Source organism: Haliaeetus leucocephalus, unplaced genomic scaffold (assembly GCF_000737465.1).
Source record: "Haliaeetus leucocephalus isolate CR32 unplaced genomic scaffold, Haliaeetus_leucocephalus-4.0 Scaffold162, whole genome shotgun sequence".
In the NCBI taxonomy this organism is placed as follows: domain Eukaryota; kingdom Metazoa; phylum Chordata; class Aves; order Accipitriformes; family Accipitridae; genus Haliaeetus; species Haliaeetus leucocephalus.
In genome coordinates, this window is record NW_010972598.1 from 5062282 (window position 1) to 5082922 (window position 20641).

The window sequence follows — 20641 nt, forward strand, 5'->3', positions numbered from 1 at the left end:
TATTACTTTCGACACTTGTTTCTTTCCTTCAGAAATCTGAATGTGAAAGTGCTAATTTCTGTCTTGATTTGTTGAAGCATTAATAATATACAAATTTTGTACTTAACAGTCAACCACTGAAATTAAAAGAACATTTGTAGCCAAATTTCAGGTTCTTGAGAGTAGTGTATGTCAAGGGCAGGAGAATTACTAAAATAAAATAAAAAAAATCAGAGTCCTCATCTAATATTCCAGTATTTGGTTATAAGACTAAATCTCCTTTCTTTGATCACAGCCAGAGAAAACACTTGATTCTTCCTTGTTAGCAGCTACAGACAGTATACTGGAACTTTTCAGTGAATTGGCCAAGGCTTGCTAGTTCCTTGAGGTCACTTGTCTTCCTGAGAAAGTGGTACATTTGCTAGTATAAATCTAGAGGCTGGAAAAGTACACTTTCTTCCTTGTTTACCTGCTAGTACTTCTGTGGAGGATCGACTATGCAACCTGTAAGAATGTGTTGTGGTTTATTTTAGCTTGCAATCAGTGCATATGGATGTAACAGAATTAGTACATACTTTTATGCAAAGTGCCAGTTATTTTTTCTGCTATATAGCTATTCATTTTGTTCTTCCCTTTTTCTTTTTTTTCCTTCCTTCCAGTTCAAACCCACCTTTCTGGCAGGCTTTCATTTTAACCAGTAAGGCAGAAAAGGTTCACTCCTTACTGGCTCATCTTTGTCTTCATTTTGGTAAGGCAAAGGGGATGTTTCTTCTGAAGGCATTCCAAGTTTTCATATGAAACCTTATTTAAAAATAAGTAAATAATATCCCTCCTCTTGGTTCTCAAACAAGTCTGTGCAAACTCTTCTAGGAACATCTCCCCATCTTACCTCCTTCATCTCCACACCCAGCTGCTCGCTTTAGGGAGTTGAGGTAAGCAAGTGTGGAAGACGGCACTGCAGTAAAACGAACCAGGTCTTCTGGAAGCACATACTTCTTGTAATGAGAGCTGAAGACCTTCTTTCATAATGTTTTTGGTTTTCTTTTGTTTTGTGAACAGGCTGTCTAAAGCAAGATTAGAGATTAAGTAAGTTTTCCTATTTTAATAAGGTGCAGTTCTTATAAAGAAAGGCTCTAGTCCAAGTCACACACACTGTTCAGATGCAGCTTAGCACGTGGTGTGCTGTACAGCTTTCAGAGTGCTTCTCTGTCATGCAGTAGAGGAGAATGTAATTTAGGGTCAGGTTGTCAGCTGTGACTTGGGATGTATCCATTTTGCAGGATCTGTTTCAGCCTGGGGTCCAGTTGTCACAGGTTTAGGCAAAATAACTGTGTCTGATGTGTGAGTAATGAAAAGAGCTGTGCCATGCAAAGGTGTGAAGCGTGGGGATCTGATTCCCTGGAGAATATTCAAGGTTTCTGTGACACTGGGCCTCCTTCCAGGGTCTGACTGCTGTTCCAGGTGCAGTCAGGAGTACAGCAGGATATGCTCCTGCCAGGAACTCTGTCTGTCACGCGTAGGTTTTCAATTTGTGCTCCTTGAGATGAGGAGTTGTGACCACTGCTTCTAATATGTAACATTTAAGACCTTGTGGTATCTACACATACTCTCTTAAGATCCTGTACTTCCTCTCTCCTTTGCTTCAGTATGCCCTCTAGTCTATCAGCTGTTGCCCCAACAGGCACTGCCATTACCTTGAGTCATGGATAGTGTGTGCAGTGCGCAGACTTTGAATAGGAGGAAGATTGTTTTCTTATTGGAAATGCATAGAATGAGAGAATACAAATTCTGTATTATAGCAACATGGTTGAGGCAGAAAGGACACTGTCAGAATAATCGCTTTTCACCCTGTATTTGTCCAGTCCTAGTGCTGTTCTCCTGCATGGATTTAGACCTAATGAAATACTCTTACATTTATGTGGGTTGCAAAGTCCATTTAGCAGTCTACTTAGTGATATTCCTTCTAGAAAGCATGTCTTTGACTTGAAGAAAGATTACTTCAAATAGGGTTTCCCACAGTCTCACAGAATATGGGATTTTTTGATACTGGAAATTACTCTGCAGAGTTGTATTTCAGTTCTGGGGAGAAATCTGAGCCTGTTCACCTACATGTTACCTGATAATAGTACAATTACAGCTTGTATCTGCAGCAGTATAGGTAATCTTGTTATGTTGTAGTCTGCAGGGTCTGCTGCTAGATTTTGTGATTTTTATTGTCACATGGAGGGGAAAAAACCCCAAGAAATTGTTTTGGAAAACTGTATTATTATGTGAAATTTAAGTTAATAAAATACAGTATTTAGCTTCTGGAATTCCTTGCATAGATCTTAACTTGGAGGATACAGGAAAGCAAGTTGGAAGCTTGCATATTTTTCTGTAATCCTTTTAAATTTATATGTCAATATTGTAGATAAAATTGGCAGTAGTTGCAAAGAAGCTAAATTGGGACTGTATCAGCAGTTGTTGAATATATAAAAATGGTAGTCATGTGAGCCCAGCTGGAAAGCCAGCATGGTCATGAGTGCATTGTGCTTGGCTCCATCTTGTATTAGTTCTCTGCGTGTGTGTGGTTTGGGATTTTTTGTTGGTTTCTTTTGTTGTTTTGTTTGTGTTTTTTTGTTTGGTGTTTTTTTTTTTTAAAGTTGGTTTCTTCCCATCTGTTTTCATGTTTACCTAGGGGGATCAGAATTTATGTGGCTGTACCTTGAGACAAAAGTTAATACATACTAATTTTTAACTGACCTGTTTCTTACTCAGACGGTTCTTGAATTCACAGCTGAAGTAGGACAGCAGATTATCCTTATTGGGAGAAAAAAAAAATTGTTTGAATTGATTCTTGAGATTTTTCAGAAATACACAATGAAACTGGCAAGTACAGTACCCTAGTTACAGTATATTCTCACTAATAGTGTACTTCTCTGGTCTTGGATTTGTATTTAACAGGTCCAGCCTTAGAGAATAAGGCACCTGTTGTTAATATCTTGGTGCTATTTAGTATGTTTTTGTCTAGTATCATTCTGATATAAAATGGAAGCCTTTAACTGAAAACAAATTGAAAAGTGTTAGTGTTAAGTTAGTGACTCAAAAGTTAGTGACTCCTAAGTGTTAGTCACTTCAGATACCACTTTGCAGACACTCAGGCTCGAAAGAGTTTATATTTGTTAACGGGTCACATTTTATGTAGTTGTAAATTTATTTTATTGTTAAGGTTTTACAGTATGTGTATTCTTGAGGTTCCACAGAGAATTATCATTCTGGTAGTTTTGTTTTACCTGTATATGTGGATTTCTTGCTGTTCAGTGCAGACTAGAAAAATAGAAGCTTTCACTCTTACCCATCAGTGTAAAATAACTTCGTCCTGTATGTCCCAGCATATGAAGAATTGAACCTTCTGCTGAAACTTCACATACTGAAAAGTACACAAATAACTTATTCAAATTCCAATTCAGTTTTTATATGGCTAATAATTTTCTTTTTCCTCCATTAATTTCTCTTATGATGTCATGATTATCTGCTTAAAACCATAAATGTGTACAATTTTTTCTTGCTTTTAGGTATGATGAATGGATAAAGGCAGACAAGATAGTGAGACCAGCTGATAAAAATGTACCAAAAATTAAGCATCGAAAGAAAATAAAGGTAGTTTCTCTCCCTTTTTCTTCTTTCCGCCCCCCCCCCGGTTTAATACTTTCTTAAGTACTGCGTGCGGCCCCCGCCCCCCCCCGCCTTTGATTAGCCTACAAATGCTTGACGGTAAAAGCAACTCCTAGCCTTTTCAAAACTAAAACTTTTTTCATCAGGGTTTTGTTTTTCCACTTTGGGGTGGGGAGGGGAAGTTTCTCTTTCCTGCTTTCCTATATTTTTTTATTAAATTAATGTATGCATTTATTGAAAGTAAATGAGAGGGATCCATTTTATCATCAGTGGGGGGACCCAGCTCTGGGTGGTGAGATTTGGGAGCTCCCTCTGCTGATTCTGGAGAGCAAACCAATGACTAGTCCATATGTATGTGACTATCATTTTATTTCATAGCATTTCTTTCAAAATTCATTCTTCTAAAACCGATGTTTAGGCTTAGGTTATGATATATTCCTTGGGCAGTGGGATGCAAGGAAGCTTTTCCTTCTGTCACAGATGTCAGTGCCCCTCCCCCCCCTCCCCCCGCCGCCCTGTGGCACCTCTGGAACCTGAGTTTTGTTCTAGAACTCCCTGCTTTTTGTGACAGAGCAGGGTGCTGTAGCCCTGCCCTGGCACTGCCAAGCCTGGCACCCTGTGGTGCCACTGCTCCTAGAGTGCTGGCTGTGTTTGCTTTCCTGTTTGTTTAGTGCTGACAAAGTTCCTGTCTTCAGTAGAAATGTCTTGGCATGGGCCGTAGAAAGGTATTTGTAATCTTTTAAACAAAGAGGAAAGCTTTCCTTTTTGGGTTGAATGTTTAAGATAACTGTAAGCATTGCTTAATGGTAATCTGTGTTAAGATGTATGCTCAAATGAGAAGAGTTTTGAATCTTTTCTTTCACATAGAATAAAACTGACAAAGAGAAGGAAGAGAAGTATTCTCCTAAAAACTGTAAATTGCGACGTTTGTCAAAACCACCTTTTCACACGAGCACGTCACCAGAGACTGGGTCCAAACTTGACAGCGCTGAAGCCAAAAATAATGAACAAGCTCCAGTTAAATCAATAGAAATTACTTCTATCATTAATGGGCTACAAGGTATTGTACTTAAACTTCTAATTCTGTAAATGGCCTTTAAACAGTAGTAAATGACAATGTCGAACAACTGATGCAACTGTACACTTGAGTCTGTCTGGCTAATTATAACACCATCTCCAGAAATAACCCTTGAACAAAAGCAATATTCACAGTTTCTGAAAACAGGTGTTGTGGATTCAATGTACGTTAACGGTTTTAAGAATTATGTCCTTTGCTTTGCCATCCTTTTTTTGTTTGATACACAGCAAAGCATTTTTACTTCCCATGTTATTTCTGAATTTTTAATTTTTTATTTATGTAACTTTTAGGACCCATGCTTTTTTTTTTTTTTCTTGAAAAACAGAATTAATAAAGCTAGGTTTCCTATTAGCTCGTGTGTTGTTCCTAACATTGTTTTCCCCTACCCACACATTTACAGCAGCATTATAATAACTAGTTGCTTCTCTTCATTGTTAGTTTAGTGCATGTCTTCAGAAGAAGAAATCCTATATGGTATAGGCAGTTTGGCTAACCACCAATATTTGTGAAAGTTGTATGAATTGAATAATCTTTCAGACTTATTCAAACTTGGATGACATTGGCCACTGGGTTCCAAATTTGTAGGTAGAATAACAGTCAACATAATCTATTAAGCTTCATTTCCTTAGGAAATGAGAAACAAAAAAGCAATTAGCAGTGATGATAATGACACTATTATTAGCACTATAATTTATCTGTAATTAACTTCTGATTACAAAAGCACAATTCAACATACACCCTCTAATATTTTGGAAAGCTAAATGTTTTCCATATTACCTAATTAATTTTCAGAAATGCTCTTAATTGTATGCAATTTTTTTATCATTTAAGTCCACAGATTCATGCGGAGGATTAACTTTTTTTTTCTGTTACTTCAAGTTTTTGTTTTTAAATATGAAAGGCTCTAATGTTTTACTATTTCTTTTTCCTCCAATTTTAGAGCTGCTTGCTCAAAACTTTTTACAGGGGTTTTTGTTTTTTTTTTTTCCTAAACTGGAATGATTAATGCTATTGTATTCAACTTTCCTTTGAAGGGCACAGCAGAGTAAATAGGTTGAGAGGAAAACTTGTTGGACCTTATTTTTGGTTATTTTTTTAAATGTGGTGGTCTTGGCTTCTATTTCAAATGGCAAATTTTGATACCTCATATTATAATAGTAGTGTAGTTTTGATCCTCTAAGGTATGCGAAAAGCAAGTGTTAGAAGTCCATTTTAAGTGATAGAGTTCTTGGAACCTTAGGCAAAAATGTTTACCATAAATGTTTAGCTAGAAAAAAGCAAACAACACTGAAAGAAAGCAAGTAAAACTTGCTTTCAGATTGCATCTTAGAGTAGCGTTTAAGATCCTGCCTATCTTAAAGCAAATAAACCAAGAGAAACACCTGAGGCAACATTTCTCAAGGTATTTTGTCCTGTACACCTCTTCTGTGTGTTAGTGTGCTCTTCTCTAAGTTTGTCATATTTTAGTAAACCTTTTTTTAAAAAGTTAATTCAACCTTGATCGTTTCCGTGAATTTCATTGACAGTATTGCTTTTCTTCTCTGTCATTGGTTACGTTATCATCTTTTAAAAGGTGATGAGTTTTAGTGAGGAATTGAGAATCACATGGGAGGTAGGATGAGAAGAGTTAAACTAGCTATGCCAACAAAAATGGATGTTACAAATCAAGGTGTTACCCATATATTTGAGCCAATTATCATTGTTTTTCCTTGTATCCGTATCTTTTCCCATTGAATGGGCTTGTTGTTGATTCCTTCTCCATTATATCTTTGTTCTTCCTTTCTCAGTTTCTTTAGTCCTGACCCTGAATTTTCTTACTATTGTCCTACACTCTTATTGTTCACATATTTCTCCAACTGCCTTTCATTATTGCTTTCACTGCCTTTTTCCAGGCTGGTCATCAGGTTGGTTTGTTAGAGATTACCCAGTGTCTTTGTTGTTGTTCTGTCCTTTTAGACTGTGGATTCTCTGGGGAAAATACTGTCTCTGTTTTGGGCTTTGGAAAAATGGCAGATAATGGTAGTATTTGTAACCCATAAGAAATATTCAGAGTCTTTGTTAAGCACATCTTTCAATTTCTGCTTTGGTTAATTATGCAGAAGTTTGTATTTTATGGATTGATGCACTCTATGCTTTCTCCACCTCTTCAGAAATTCCTGGAGATGTACTGTTTAATACAGAATTTTCCTAGTTTCTAGTCTAGCCATTATACCTTCTAATGGAACAGGAAGTAAATTTTTGAAGTCTTCAGGAGGTTTCATTTAAAATACATACTACTAGAGATCCCTGTAGCATTTGTTCATATCGTATCTGTACAGTTTTCTTTAGTTGTTTTTTTTTTAAGAATTCTTTGTAACCAGAATCAAGACAAACTTTCCTTTTTTTTTTTTAATTATTTTTAATTAGCTTCTGAAAGTTCTGATGATAGTGAGCAGGAAGATGACCAAAGTGCCCCAAATGTACATGCTGATGGCAAAGAGGAATCTCAACATGAAGCTGTAAGCGAAGATAAAAACGAACTCTGTCTAAAAGAAGAACAGAGCAGTTCATCCCTCCCAGAAGAAACTAAAGCTCTGACAGATGTAGTAGTGCCCAAGTTGGGATCCAAGTCTCCTGAAAGACTGCGAAAAGAGATGGAAGAGTTATCTGGAGATACTGACTCCGATGGAGAAGATGAAGCCACAAAGAAGAGAAAGGATGTAAAAAAGGAGGTAGTGGATAAAACAGCAAAACCACAGGTAAAACGTGGTAAACGAAGACACTGTGTTGCAGAGGAATCTTTAAAGACTGTGTCGCCTAATAGAAAGGATGAGAAGTCCAAAAACAAAGACTCCCTTAGTTTAGAAAACAGCAGTAACAGCTCCTCGGATGAAGATGAGGAAGACAAATCTAAACTGAAAATCACTCCAACTAAAAAGTACAATGGACTAGAAGAGAAAAGGAAGTCTTTACGGACAAGTACTTTCTACTCAGGATTTTCTGAAGTGGGAGAGAAAAGAATAAAGCTTCTAAATAACTCTGATGAAAGACTTCAGAACACCAGAGCAAAGGATCGGAAAGATGTCTGGTCAAGTATTCAGGGACAATGGCCGAAGAAAACGCTGAAGGAACTGTTCTCGGACTCTGACACTGAAGCTGCTGCCTCCCCTCCACACGCTGCTCCTGAGGATGCTGCAGCAGAGGAGCAGCTTCAGACTGTTGCAGAAGAAGACATTTCTTTGCCTAGCTCTGAACTTGAAAAATCTTTGCCAGCTAGCGTGGACGTTAAACCTGTTGAGGAGAAAACGACTGAAGTGGGTGAAAAGAAAGTTGAATTCCCAAGCAGTGGCAGTAATTCAGTGCTAAATACTCCTCCTACAACTCCTGAATCGCCTTCATCTGTAACCGTAACAGAGTCCAGTAGACATCAGTCCAGTGTCACTGTCTCTGAGAGGCTGCCACCAAATCAAGAAGAGATACGAAGCATTAAAAGTGAAACAGATAGCACAATAGAGGTGGACAGTGTTGCAGGGGAGCTGCAAGACCTCCAGTCTGAAGGAAATATTTCTCCAACAGGTTTTGATGCCAGCGTCAGCTCCAGCAGTAGTAATCAACCAGAGCCAGAGCATACTGAAAAAGGTAAAGGAAAGGGTAAACAGAGCTGTCTTCAACTTTACCAGCTCTCATTTTAGCATTGCTGATGTATTTTCATTCTGTTATGGTTACACTGCTGGAAAATTAGTTATTGAAGGAAGTAGTAGCCTGCTGTCTACTTCAAATGTGTGGAAATGGTATAATCATCTAGTGAATAAAATACAGTCTGCCAGGAAGTTTCTTGGCCTTTCATTAGGAATTGTGATGGTTTCAGTGAGGAATAAAGTATATAAGAATAAAGTTTATACCTGACCTGGCAAGAAAAGCCCAGAGCAAACTGTAATACATTGTATAAGGAATATTTATTGTAGCAAGACAGATACATTTTGAGTACCTTGCTACAAGTAGAAGATACTGTTTCTTACATAAAATTTTAATTCTCCAAGTTGTTTATTTGGGGGGAGAAAGTGCCAATTATTGCATGCTTAGGCAACCATTTCAAACTTGCATCTTAGGAAATTAATGTTTTAAAAAAATACAAGTCAAGCTGATAACAAACATTGACTTTATTAGCTACGTTTCACTTTCAGATGTGATTTTGCAGATTGAAGTTCCTATTCTGAGACCACTAGAGCATAGGGGATAATAAACACTGCGAACACCTGTGCCTGTGATGTCAGTGTACTGCTGTCTGCTTTTTAACTGTTTGCAAGGCTGGATCCAAAAGCTTTTTTGTGAAAGTCACTGGTTCTTTTACAGTTCCATCAAAAGTACAGCTACTTTCACTGTGTTGAAGTGCCTAAAAAATTATTAATACAAAGGAAAAAAAATACATGTCCGAATGTAATCCTGAGATGACAGAAGTGGTTTCTGCATCTCAACAGATTTCAGTTAATAATTAACTGAATTTTCTCAAAATGCCCTTAAGGTGTGTTACCTTTATCATTCTGTTTGCATTATCATTTGAAAGAATGCAACAAAATGTGTTGCCTTAAACAAAGGAGAGAGTTTGGCAGAGCCCTCAATAAATATGCCTGTATTGCTTTGTTAATTATAGATGCGTAAGTTTAGAACTTAATTTGTTTGCTTTTTTATTAAAAAGGAAATTACTGCCACATGAAAAAAAGTTTTACACTATTGCACACCATCACTTTTACATGCATTAGACTTTAACTGCCTCTCTGATTTTGTCAGCACGCTGCCTATTTTAGAAAATTAGGTTTCTTAATGTAAATGGTTTTGTTACACGAGTAATTTTCAGTCTAAGGTGGCTGTGGAACAATGTTTGAACAACTCTGAAAATTTGTTCTTTTAACAGTTGTACTAGAATTTTTTTTATCTTCTTTTTTACTTTTTCCTCTTGTAGTCACAAATAGCAGTAGTCTTTTTCCTTTGGTTTTTTGGTTGCCTTTTTTTGTTGCCTTGTTTTTTAACATTATTTAAGATTTTTTTTTTATACTTTCAATTAATGTAATTACTGATCACAAGTGATAGTTTCATTTTTTTCTCGCAGCTTCCAAGTGTGACAGGATTTTTGAACATTTTTCAGTAGTTCTTGATAAGCTTTTCCAATAAATGTATTCTTATCTAATTTATAGTATTGAAAAAATTAAAAATCCATGTGGTTCAAGAGAAATTCTGATGGTGCATACGGGAAGGTTACTTGCAGTCATCTTACACGTGCACTCTAACCAACAAACTTCGTCTGCCTTCCATCCTCCTTCACCTTCTCTTGTCAATATAAGTAGAAAGCTGAGGCGTAGTAAGGATAGTCAGGAACGGTTGCATTGTTGCATTAACTTAAGCTCTGAAGTGTATTTTCTGAGACAAACACACAGCACTGCAAGTATTTATTTAATTTGTTTGGGTTTTTTTGTTCGTTTGTTTTTTTCTTTCCCCAATTATAGTCTGTACAGGCCAAAAAAGACTTAAAGATGCTCAGGGAGGAGGAAGCTCCTCAAAAAAGCAGAAAAGAAGCCACAAAACATCTGTGAACAACAAAAAGAAGAGTAAAACTAGTAAGTACAGCAGCTCAGTGTGAAACGAATCTGTGAAGGTACTGTCTCATTTGTTTGAACGATTGTAGGAGATGAAGTCTGGAAATAAAAAATGTATTAGGACAAAATGTTCTCATCAGGGAGTTCTTAATACTGTTTAAATGAAGAAACTACTCTTGCTGAATGCCAAAGTGTTTTTAAATTTCTTGAGTTATTTCTGGGCCTATTTCTAAGAGGTCCTTAATATTGTGTAACTCGGGAGAACTAAGAAAGCGAGTATTTCACACTTGGTAGAATCGGGACAGGAATCTGTGGCATGATAGCTGCATGTTTTAGAGGAAAGACTGGGACCTGGATGAAATTATACTTTGTATTTTCTGCAACATGAGTTTTTGGAGGTTTATATCTCTTCCAGTAGCAAATATGAGCATAATTCCACAAGAATATAGGCTCTATTTTCTTCCTGTATCATCTGTTATATCTTCAGTAAATAAGGCAGCTTTTGCAGCTTTTTTTGTAGTTGTAGAAGCTAATTGGAATACAAACCACAGTACTGGGGAAGAGAAGTTTCATAAAAGCAGAGGTGTATTAGAGAGACATATGCACACGTGTTCAGGAGACAGCTAGATCAATTACTGCCTCATCTCACTGTTAATAAAAAATACCAGGGAACAGTCAGCTAGAAAGTGAAGCTAGGAGGATAGCTCTAAAAAATTCAGTTAAAGCAAGGATAGAAAGCATGTGCTATGCCTTTTTTTCTTCTCTCTTCCTCCTCCCTGCCACCTTTTCTTTCTTTTAACAGCTTTTAGTAAAAGTCTGTACATTCTGGTCTGGTATTTGCTTTCACCCCACCCATCCTTCATGTTCATTGATCTCCTTTTCACATTCTCTCATCCTTTTTCACTCCATTTCACTAATCTCCTCCTTGCATAATCCTTATTCCTTCCCTCAACCCAGGAATTAAAGTAACAAAACAAACTGAATTTGCATAACTTAGACACAATTTTTAGCCTTGCCATTGTTCCCTTTTGATTTGGTGAATTTATCCCTTTTTCTCAACCTATGTCTTCGTCAGGATACAAGGACTTCAAAGCTAGAATTGTTTCTTGTACCACATACGGTTCTTGGTCTGTATGCGTTCTTTTTGTTCGACTTCAGGCACTGCTGTATGTAATAAGGGCAATAAATAGAAAAAATGTGGAGTCAGTTGTGAGCAAAAAATTCTTTTTGTGAAATTCAGGTTTACCAGTTAAAGCTGCTTTTGTGGCAGCTCCAACTCTTGCCTTTGCATTAAGCCAGCAGGCAACAGCAGCTCTGCAGCCAGCTGAGTTCTGTCATACCATGTGTAACTTGGTGTTCAGTTTTTCCAGTGTAGATCACCAGATCATAAATACCAGAACCAAAAGAGACTTTCGGGGTTCATTTTGTCAACACCTAGGGCAGGTACAACTGAGGCCTAAGTTTCTCTTGATTAATATTTACTGAACATGTTTTAAAAAACAACTCTAATGATGGAGATTCTGCAGCTCCCCATGGCATTTTATTCCAGTGCTTCCCTAGACTTCTGTTGAATTAAAATCTCTTGCCCCTGCTTCCACCTCAGTTTTATTTTTGTAATACTAAACAAGCTTCATTCTTTCACTCATTATTCATAAATCATGTCTCTAGATTATTTTTTTTACTCTCCTTTGGGTGATTAGAAAACTGCATTCAGTTTAGTCCGTTGCTTTATAGTTAAAGTTTTTTTCAGTGTGAGGTGAGGTTCTTCTGTTTTGGGTCAGCCGAAGATGTTTTTCTGCAATTAAAGAATTTGATCATCGTGTCTGAGGATTTTTGTAGATGATGTCATGCAAATTCAGATCATTGCTAGTTATTTTAACACAAAAAACCTAAAATAAATAACGGTGACATAAGGCTAAGAAAAAGGCCAATTGTTCACTCTCATTTCTGCTACACGTCCTAGGAGTACAGTGAAAAGTGTTAGCTCTAAAATGCGATAGAGGTTTGTACATATTGAATGCTGTATTGGAAATTAATATTAAAAAAAGATAAACAGGAGATAGGACATAACAATCAGTCTTGCTAACTGTTTTAGAAAAAGTATAGCCCCATAAGCAGAAATACGTGGATAATTTTTACACCTACATTGACACATTGGACTGCCTCTTTGCCTTATTTTCTAATGTAGACAGTTTGTTTATGGATATGGTTTTAAAGTAACAAGTATGATGCTGTCCTGAATCATTCAGAGAGTAGAGTGCACCTTCCCTATACAGACCTCGAACAATTGGATTGTATTCATGAATCTCCTTACAAGATGTGTGTCCCTACACCTCCCCCTTACCTTCTTGCACGCACTTTCAGCAATATACTTAGCAGTATTCAGGGTGGATTGTAGAGCCACAGTCTGGTACTTTTATCCACCCTCTAGCTCTGTAGGATGTTGGTTCTCATAGGTCCACATAATAGCTATGAATCTGCCTGCACAGCAACTAGCTGGATGGTGTTTCCAGTGCAAGGTTTCCCTTTCACAGCATGCCAGCATTAGACAGGCCCCATTATATACCTGTTTTGTGGTCCTGTATTTAGGCACTAGTGATGCAAAGAGCTGTGTGCCAAGCTTATGTACCAGGATGATTATAGCATTTTAGACTGAAAGTATTTTGGTCAAACAAACTCCTGTTACATGAAAATCAGCATAGGGGTAGCTTCTGATAAGCTTTGGTTTGGGCAGGAAGGTTGTTTTGTTTTGTAACAGTATATCTTCTTGTTTCTTCAGCAAACAGCAGTGACAGTGAGGAACTATCTGCTGGTGAAAGTGTGTCCAAGTCTCAGTCAGCAAAATCGGTTTCTACCGGCATGAAATCTCACCAAACCAAATCACCCGCAAGAACACAGTCTCCAGGAAAATGCGGGAAAAATGGAGAGAAGGATTCTGATCTCAAAGAACAGAATAATCGTTTACCCAAAGTTTACAAATGGAGTTTTCAAATGTGTAAGTATTTTCTTCAAAACACGCCTAGTGTGGTCTTGCAGTATAGTATAAGAAGGCTTTTTGAATTTTGTGTGTTTTGTTTTTTTTCCCTAAAATTATTCCATCCTCAGTTTGCTTAATTTTGTGATAAATCCCGATTTAAAAAATAAATCGTTTTTTTTGTTGGTGTTGGTGGTTTTGGGGTTTTTTTTTTTTGCATTTGCAGTGCAGGAAACTGCCTGTATCGCACTCTTCTAATACTGTTTTTAGATTCGACTCCTGCGCTGACTTGTTCTTACCATCCTGTGCAGACTTGTCATTCTGGCGTGAATGTTACCCACTATATGTGCTTCTTGTGTTGACATTTTCTGCTGTTTTACTCCTCATTCATTCTCTAGTTATTGTTCAGATACATGTTTGATTTGTAGCTTTTTCCCCTTCCATTTTGCCTTAGTGAACCAGGACATGTTTACTATTTCTAGTAATAAGAACTTCCAGTGTGTTTGTGTCAGTCAGCTACAGGTACACGTATAGCTAGGGGTGAGCAGTATTGAAAGGCTCATGCATTTGCCTATCTGAAAAACAGTTCAGTAGCTTATTAATGCCTTGATATTAATGTGACTTATTAATTGCCTCCGCATTTGTGCTGTTGCAGCATTATTTGCAGTGGGGAGAAAAGAGAAGTAAGATAAAATATTAGGTGATTGAAGCCTTCTTCCTCAATACAACAATAAGTAAACAATTGAAAATAATTATTTAAAAACAAAAGCTTGTTATTTTTAGCCCTCTCTCTTACAGTGTCTGGGTATTTAATTGTATAGTCGGCAACAAATTGTTGTCCCTAGTACTGACCATGGGTGTATAGCATTGCATGAGTTGCTTTCTCTTTGCTTTTAAAGGTCAAATTGAAACTGTGTAGTGTGACTGATTTAAATTACTTCTTAAAGTAATCCATAGTATCTCATTCAGTATTCACAGATTACCTTAGTGTATGTCAAGTTTCTGAAGTTCTCGGAGCATTATGCTCTGTGTTTTTCTGCGCTCTGTCCCAGGCTGCATGAAGGCTGCTGTTCCTCACATAAAGTGAGAACAGGGAAGAGCTGGCATAGCACGCTGTGCAGACACGTACGCTGAATTCTTTTTTTATTTTTATTTTATTTTATTTTTATTTTATTTTTATTTTGCCAGCAGTGTTATTTTCATGCCCAGGGAATTTTCCACTTAGCCAGCTGTTTCTGCAGTGAGAGAATCTGACCCTGCATTTTTTTTTCTCCATCCCTGAATCTCGGTGTTACTCTACTTTAAAAGTATTTTTCTCCTAGTACTTCCTCACAGTCAAGTTACATTCTGCTGCTCTTCAGGACTGTGTGATGTAATAGGTGTTTGTCATTTACTGGCCTACTGAGATTCACCGGCCTACTGAGATTCATGGGGCAGATTTCCTGTGCAATGCATTTAAAGAGCTTTTGCTCCTTTCTTTCTTCCTACCTTGGCTATATTGCGCGTGCTAAATTTGCTTGGCAGGATTTGGACTTTGGAGTGCTATTTAACATGTTTCCTGCTGTTGCAGAGGTCTAAGACACTTGCAAGTTTTCTTAGCTTTCCTCATCTTCCCACAGCCTAATATAGTTGTGGCTTTTGGTCCTTGGTGCTACCTTCATTATAGGTTGAGGTGCATTCTGCGCCCCACGGTAGTTTAAATGATTCTTAAATGTCTTTGAATGGAGTGTCTCCAGTGTGACTTACCTGTGGTTGAAAGGGACTGAACAGAGATTGTTCCTCCTGCCTGTGCCCCCTCAGAGCTGTGTGCCATGCTGTGGGGAGCTCCCAGCTGGAAACAGCCCGAGGGGCAGCTCCCGTGCCGGCTATGTCCATTGACATCCCTGTGTGGGATGCCAGCGAGGAGGTCCTGTATAGTTGTACCTTATGGCCCATGTGCTGTGAACTCGATTAGAACCACCCCACAACTATTCAGATTTGTAACCTGCTGCTTTGGTAACAACCAAGACAAGTTGGGCAAGACTGACCTTCTTAGTGTATTAGGTCAAAATGAGCTCTAGGAAGGACTCAAAACTAGTTTTGACTCCTATGTTTTTACCAGTTGTCTTTTTTTTTTTTTTTTTTTTCTTCCCCCTTCCTTCCTATGCAGAGGGGAATGCATGCATTTTCTTCCTCTCCCACTTCCTTAAAAAAAAAAAGTGTATCTATTTATTTTAAAAAATAATAAAAAATGGACAAAGTTTGTGATAGGAACAGCAGCTGCTGTTTATTGCGTTTCTTGGCTTTGCTGTCTGCTACCTCCAAGCACATCACTAAGATTTGAGTACTTCCCGCTTCACTGAAATTCAGACAGTTTTGGAAATGCTGCAATACAATAACTAACAGAGATCGTTTAACTTGCAGCTGACTTGGAAAATTTGACTAGTGCCGAGCGCATAACAGTTCTCCAAGAAAAATTGCAGGAAATCAGGAAGCATTACCTGTCCTTGAAATCTGAGGTGGCTTCCATTGACCGAAGAAGAAAGCGCTTAAAGAAAAAAGAGCGGGAAAGTAAGTGCTGGGAACTAAATTCTGCTTTGAGGGGGCTAAACTGCATGTCATGTTATTAAGGGGTTAAAAGGAACTGGATGATTTTTAGGGAGTTGTGTGCTATTAGGAGTGTGGTTTTGTTCACTTTTTTAAAAACACTGTATACAGTTATTTTATGACCTCTAGAAGGTACAGTTCAGATATCCAGTGACTATGTAAGGGGAAAAACATTAAAAAGGCATGCAATCTGTTTAATTCTGTTTAGGCAGAAATACTTTATACAGGAGAAAATGTACAGAAAAATAAACTAAGCAGTGAACAAAGTATCTAAGGTTATTAATAACTTGGAACTTTTCTTCAAGTTACACAATAATCCGCTTGTGTGTCTAGTTAGTACTTTCTCCTTAGAATAAGTTATTTATTTTATGAGTTTAAGGGAGACCATCAGTTAAATCTCTATTTCTCTGAAGCTGCTTTACCTGATGCTCTAGGGAATGTTCTAGTGTGCCTGCTTCTAGCAGCATTAAAAGGATTATTTTCTCCATCTTGTTTATGTGCACATTTAAGAGTTCACTGAGTATAAGAAGAAAGACTGAAATGCCAGGTGTAGCAAGATTTTGTGGCTGCAACCATCACACGGTGACTGCAGTTGCTTCTTGCCTGCCGGAGCAGGGTGTATGTGCCGATTCAGTGCTGGGACAAGGCCCTGCCTGTGCTGACTCCCCCAGGAAAGAAAGGGAACAGTTGACTGTGCTTGTGGGTCAGGAATGAACTCTGCCGTCCTCTGGCTGGTCCCTTGATCTGGTTGGCCAATGAACCAGGGCTGCAAGGGGCAATGCCATGCTGTCCTGCACAGGGCCGAAGCTGTCTCTCAGTATTTCCCACAAAAACTAGGGAATGGAGGCTTTTTTCTTTTTAATTACTGGGCATTGGTTGCTGGAGTCAGTATATACCAATGCTTGTTGTTGAATGGGAAATGTTTTTATTGCTTAATTTATATATTTTTATAACCTGTGTTCTCCTCTTCCTGTGCAGGTGCTGCTACTACATCATCTTCCTCCTCATCACCTTCCTCTAGTTCCATTACAGCTGCAGTTATGTTAACTTTAGCAGAACCATCTATGTCAAGTTCATCACAGAATGGAATGTCAGTTGAGTGCAGGTGACAGCAGGACTTGCCAAAGCACTTTGCACTTAATGGCTGCTGAGGGCCACTCTTTTTTGTTTTTGTTTTTGTGTTGTTTTTTTTTTTTATACTGCACAGTGGCACAAAATTCAGACAAGCACTATTTTGTATTTAAAGTTGTTTCTTGACAAGCTAACTTTGCACTTAAGTGCACTTTTATGAAGAAAAAGTACAACAAACTGCTTTTCCTCAAGCAATAATTGTTTCCAACTTGTCTGGGAATTGTAAGTCTAGTGACTCGAAGGCCTTCCACTGTGGCAAATGGAGGCTGTTCACTGCCTGTAGAGACAGTACAATAAGCATATAGTTGTTGGGTTGATCTAAATAAATGTGGTAAGGCTTACTGTATTCCCTGGTATTTTGTTAAAGCTGGAACATTTGATATTTTTCCATTTATTTATGACAAATACTGAACCTATTTTCATTTGTACAAGCTAATTGTTTTTTAACTGCTAAGTCACCTTATAGTGGCTTTAATTGTATACGTCAAGCACATGTATTCAATTCAAAACCTGCAGTTAGTAGGATGTTTGACATCAGTCCTGATAACCAAATACGAGGATTCCTTTAAAAAAAAAAAAACAACAAAAAAAAGACTGACTAATGTTTACAGGTTTGAATTAGGCTTAAATAGGTTACTCTGGGTTTTAAGAACCCATTAATTGGAATGAAACTACTGTACTTTGCCATTTTTCTATAAAACAGTATTTTTTTTTTAATTTTGATAAAATACATTATGAAAAAGAAAGAAAATGGCTAACAAACTGTATTAAATCTTAATGTATAAAGATTGTATTTAGCCAGTTTAAAGTGTATATTTATTCATAATGGATTATAACAGTTATATTTTTGTGTTTTCTTGTAAATGTTTCTTTTCCCTTAAAGCAACAAATATTTCATTTGTAATGCTTATTTTATTACGAGCTTCAAGGAGAGGACTTCAAGATGGAGTAAGGTGTGAGGTTATAATTTGTGGTCGCTGATATGAACACTGCCACAAAAGGGTAGTTGTTTTTAAAATAAATAGCAAGCTGAGTGGTAGACATTTAATTTTTTAAATGCCTTGTACAAATTCCAAAACCAACTTCAAACTGTTTTCACTTGTATTGATTTTATGTTGTATGGATCCCAAGCTCTCTCCTGTTAATTATATACCTTTGTAAGACATTTGTATATTGCGGAAGTGTTCATTCAAGCTATTTAATACCTGGCACTGTTAATACACAGTACTTTATTGTACAGGTTGTTTTACTGTTTTAATTGTAGTTCTGTGTACTTCTTTTGCCTGGGGAAATAGGGGCTGGCATGTTTTTCTTTGTTTTCTGGCAATACAACATGTAAGAATTCAAAGCATTTTGTTTGTAGATGCTAGAGTGTCAGAATCCTTTACATTTGACTTTTCTAAGAAAAGCATTTTCAGTCTTCGTAGTGTGTGCTTAAGGTTAACTGATTTTATTGAAAATGGTTTCAAAGTATTCAGAATTGTACAGGACTGTAAAAATTTGTTGACAAACATTGAAGGAAAAGCTTATAGAAAAAAGCTATAAAATATATATTAGGTTCTGCAGAAAATGGAGAATTATGTAATATATTGTACAAATGTAAGCAAAGGCCTCTGAAATAAAATGCCATAGTTTGTGAATCCCTGATTTTGTTTCTAACAGTTTAATTAAGCAACTATAGTGTGTTCATTAAAATGTCATCAAGCTGTAGAATCAGTTTAGCAAATGATCTTCGATATGGTGTAATAAGCATATAAAAGATAAACTAGACCAGGTACATTGGCCTAATTTTCCTCTTGGTGATTAATTGAAATTCATCCTCTTTTTCAGTGGAATGGGAAAGCGTGGCCCATTGACATCATTAAGGCAGCGCCGCTTGAAAAAAAGATGAATTTTGATTCACGTTAGTTCAGATAGTTTGAAAACGTAAAAGCAAGCTCCCGAAGATATTTGCTGACTTCTAATACCGACTGCCTCAAGTTCAGATTCCGTGGAAGTGAAACTGGAATAAAACTTTTAGTGTTATCTGCTTACCTCATGTCTGGCTGTAGTTCAGTTGACCAAAATACTGTTACACCTGCAAAATGATAGATTACTGATGAGACTGATAAATAACAAATGACAATAAGCTTTGGAAACATTGACCGTGTTAATAATTACCAGTGATCTGAGACCGACAGGAGGAATTTTAATAATTTCAGTGGGGCTACTCAGAGGCTATTTACATATGTTTAAGTTTAGCAGAATCAGAGTCGTAATGTTCAGTTCTGCCTTTCAGTCTCAGAAGGCGTAACTGGTATTGATTTAACTGGCAGCTACATCTGAGCAAGCAAGAGCAAACTCAGCTGTCCACTTGCTACTAGTTCTTGATCAGCTCTCAGTTTTAGAGCCAGCATTTTTGCTTTGATGTGACAGTTGTTCACTCTCATGTTCTGCGAGAGGATTTGTTTGTTTACTTGTTTAAAACAGGGATCACTAGTCACTTCCCCACTCCCAAATTGAGTTTTTGCATAAATAGGATTTTTGCTGTTCTTTAATACAGGGATTATTTAATTTTTGTTGTACTTCTCATGCAGTTTAATGACTAGGCAAGAATCTGTTCTGGATGTTTTGTGTTGCACCTCTTCTGTGAAGTGTGTCTGCAAATGGTACTGTCCAGCTTCGTGTTACTTGTGTCCCAGTGGTTACAGAGGAAGGTGCCTTTAAGCAAACTGTTAGCCAGGCAATTTGGTCCCATGTTCCAGCAAGTCAAATCTGAGCTGCTTTTCAGGTTACATACTGTAATGCAGCTTTAAATGTGGGCATGCTCCCTGCTTGGCATGCATGCTGTGCTTACAGCCGAGAAGGGATTGCTGGGCTGTGCCCATGCTCTTGAGTCCCTGCTCGGACCATGACCTGAAAGGCAAAGTGAGACAAACTACCCCTCCTTCATCCTTTACACCTTGGCTAAGTGACAGCATCAGTTTTGCATGTCTCATGTTTGATCGTGTTGGGAATAGCTGAGAGCGTAGACTATCCACATGTGCTGAGAGAAGGCATGCCTTGCTTAAAGGCTGTCTGCATTGCTCCCGACTCCCTTTGTTTACAGTCTCCACCAATGCTTGTATGTACTTGTTACTGTGTAGTTTCCATCATGCGGTGAAATTTTCCTGTCGCCGCAGGGCTCAAACTCACTCTCTGGCAGGTTCCTGGAGGCTGCACGCCTTTTGTTGAGCTTCAGCAATTACGAATCTCTGCAATCAAGACAGCTTGGAATGCTTGACCAATGTAATTTTGCTGTATTTTGATGGTGCAGCCTGTTCTGCCCCACTTGTGTCACCTACAAAACCGCTCTATTGTGTGAAGGTAGATTGGAAAAGCCCATACAAGTAGTGCAGCAGCCACCTGCTAGTTTTTAAGAATTTGTGTGTTCTGTTGGGCTGACCCCATCAATGAGGGTCCCTGCCTTTCCCAGCATCCAGAAGGCCAAACACGAGATGCCTGGTGCACATGTCAAGACTTAATGCTTTACTTTTATTCAGTAGCTGGATTACTTGTTTTGCCTTCAGTTGGACATTGGTGCCAACAAAACTGCTGATGCTGGCAGTTCAGAAAATGTGTAAAATGATAAAACAGAAGAGCTGTTCGTATTTGCTTCAGCCTTTAAGTGCCTGGTAATTTTCTATGCTT

General features: G+C 37.8%; 1 protein-coding gene across 1 annotated transcript in view; it reads left to right on the forward strand.

The window, feature by feature from the left end:
- Positions 1-18660, forward strand: part of ARID4B (AT rich interactive domain 4B (RBP1-like)) — a 92566-nt gene extending 73906 nt beyond the window's left edge. The window contains 8 exon segments of the mRNA XM_010562644.1: positions 3534-3618; positions 4501-4693; positions 7118-8329; positions 10192-10302; positions 13061-13276; positions 15659-15805; positions 16820-16867; positions 16870-18660. Of these exon segments, the coding sequence (XP_010560946.1) occupies positions 3534-3618; positions 4501-4693; positions 7118-8329; positions 10192-10302; positions 13061-13276; positions 15659-15805; positions 16820-16867; positions 16870-16940 (2083 nt within the window). The 3' untranslated portion in view covers positions 16941-18660.
- Positions 18661-20641: the final 1981 nt, after the last annotated feature.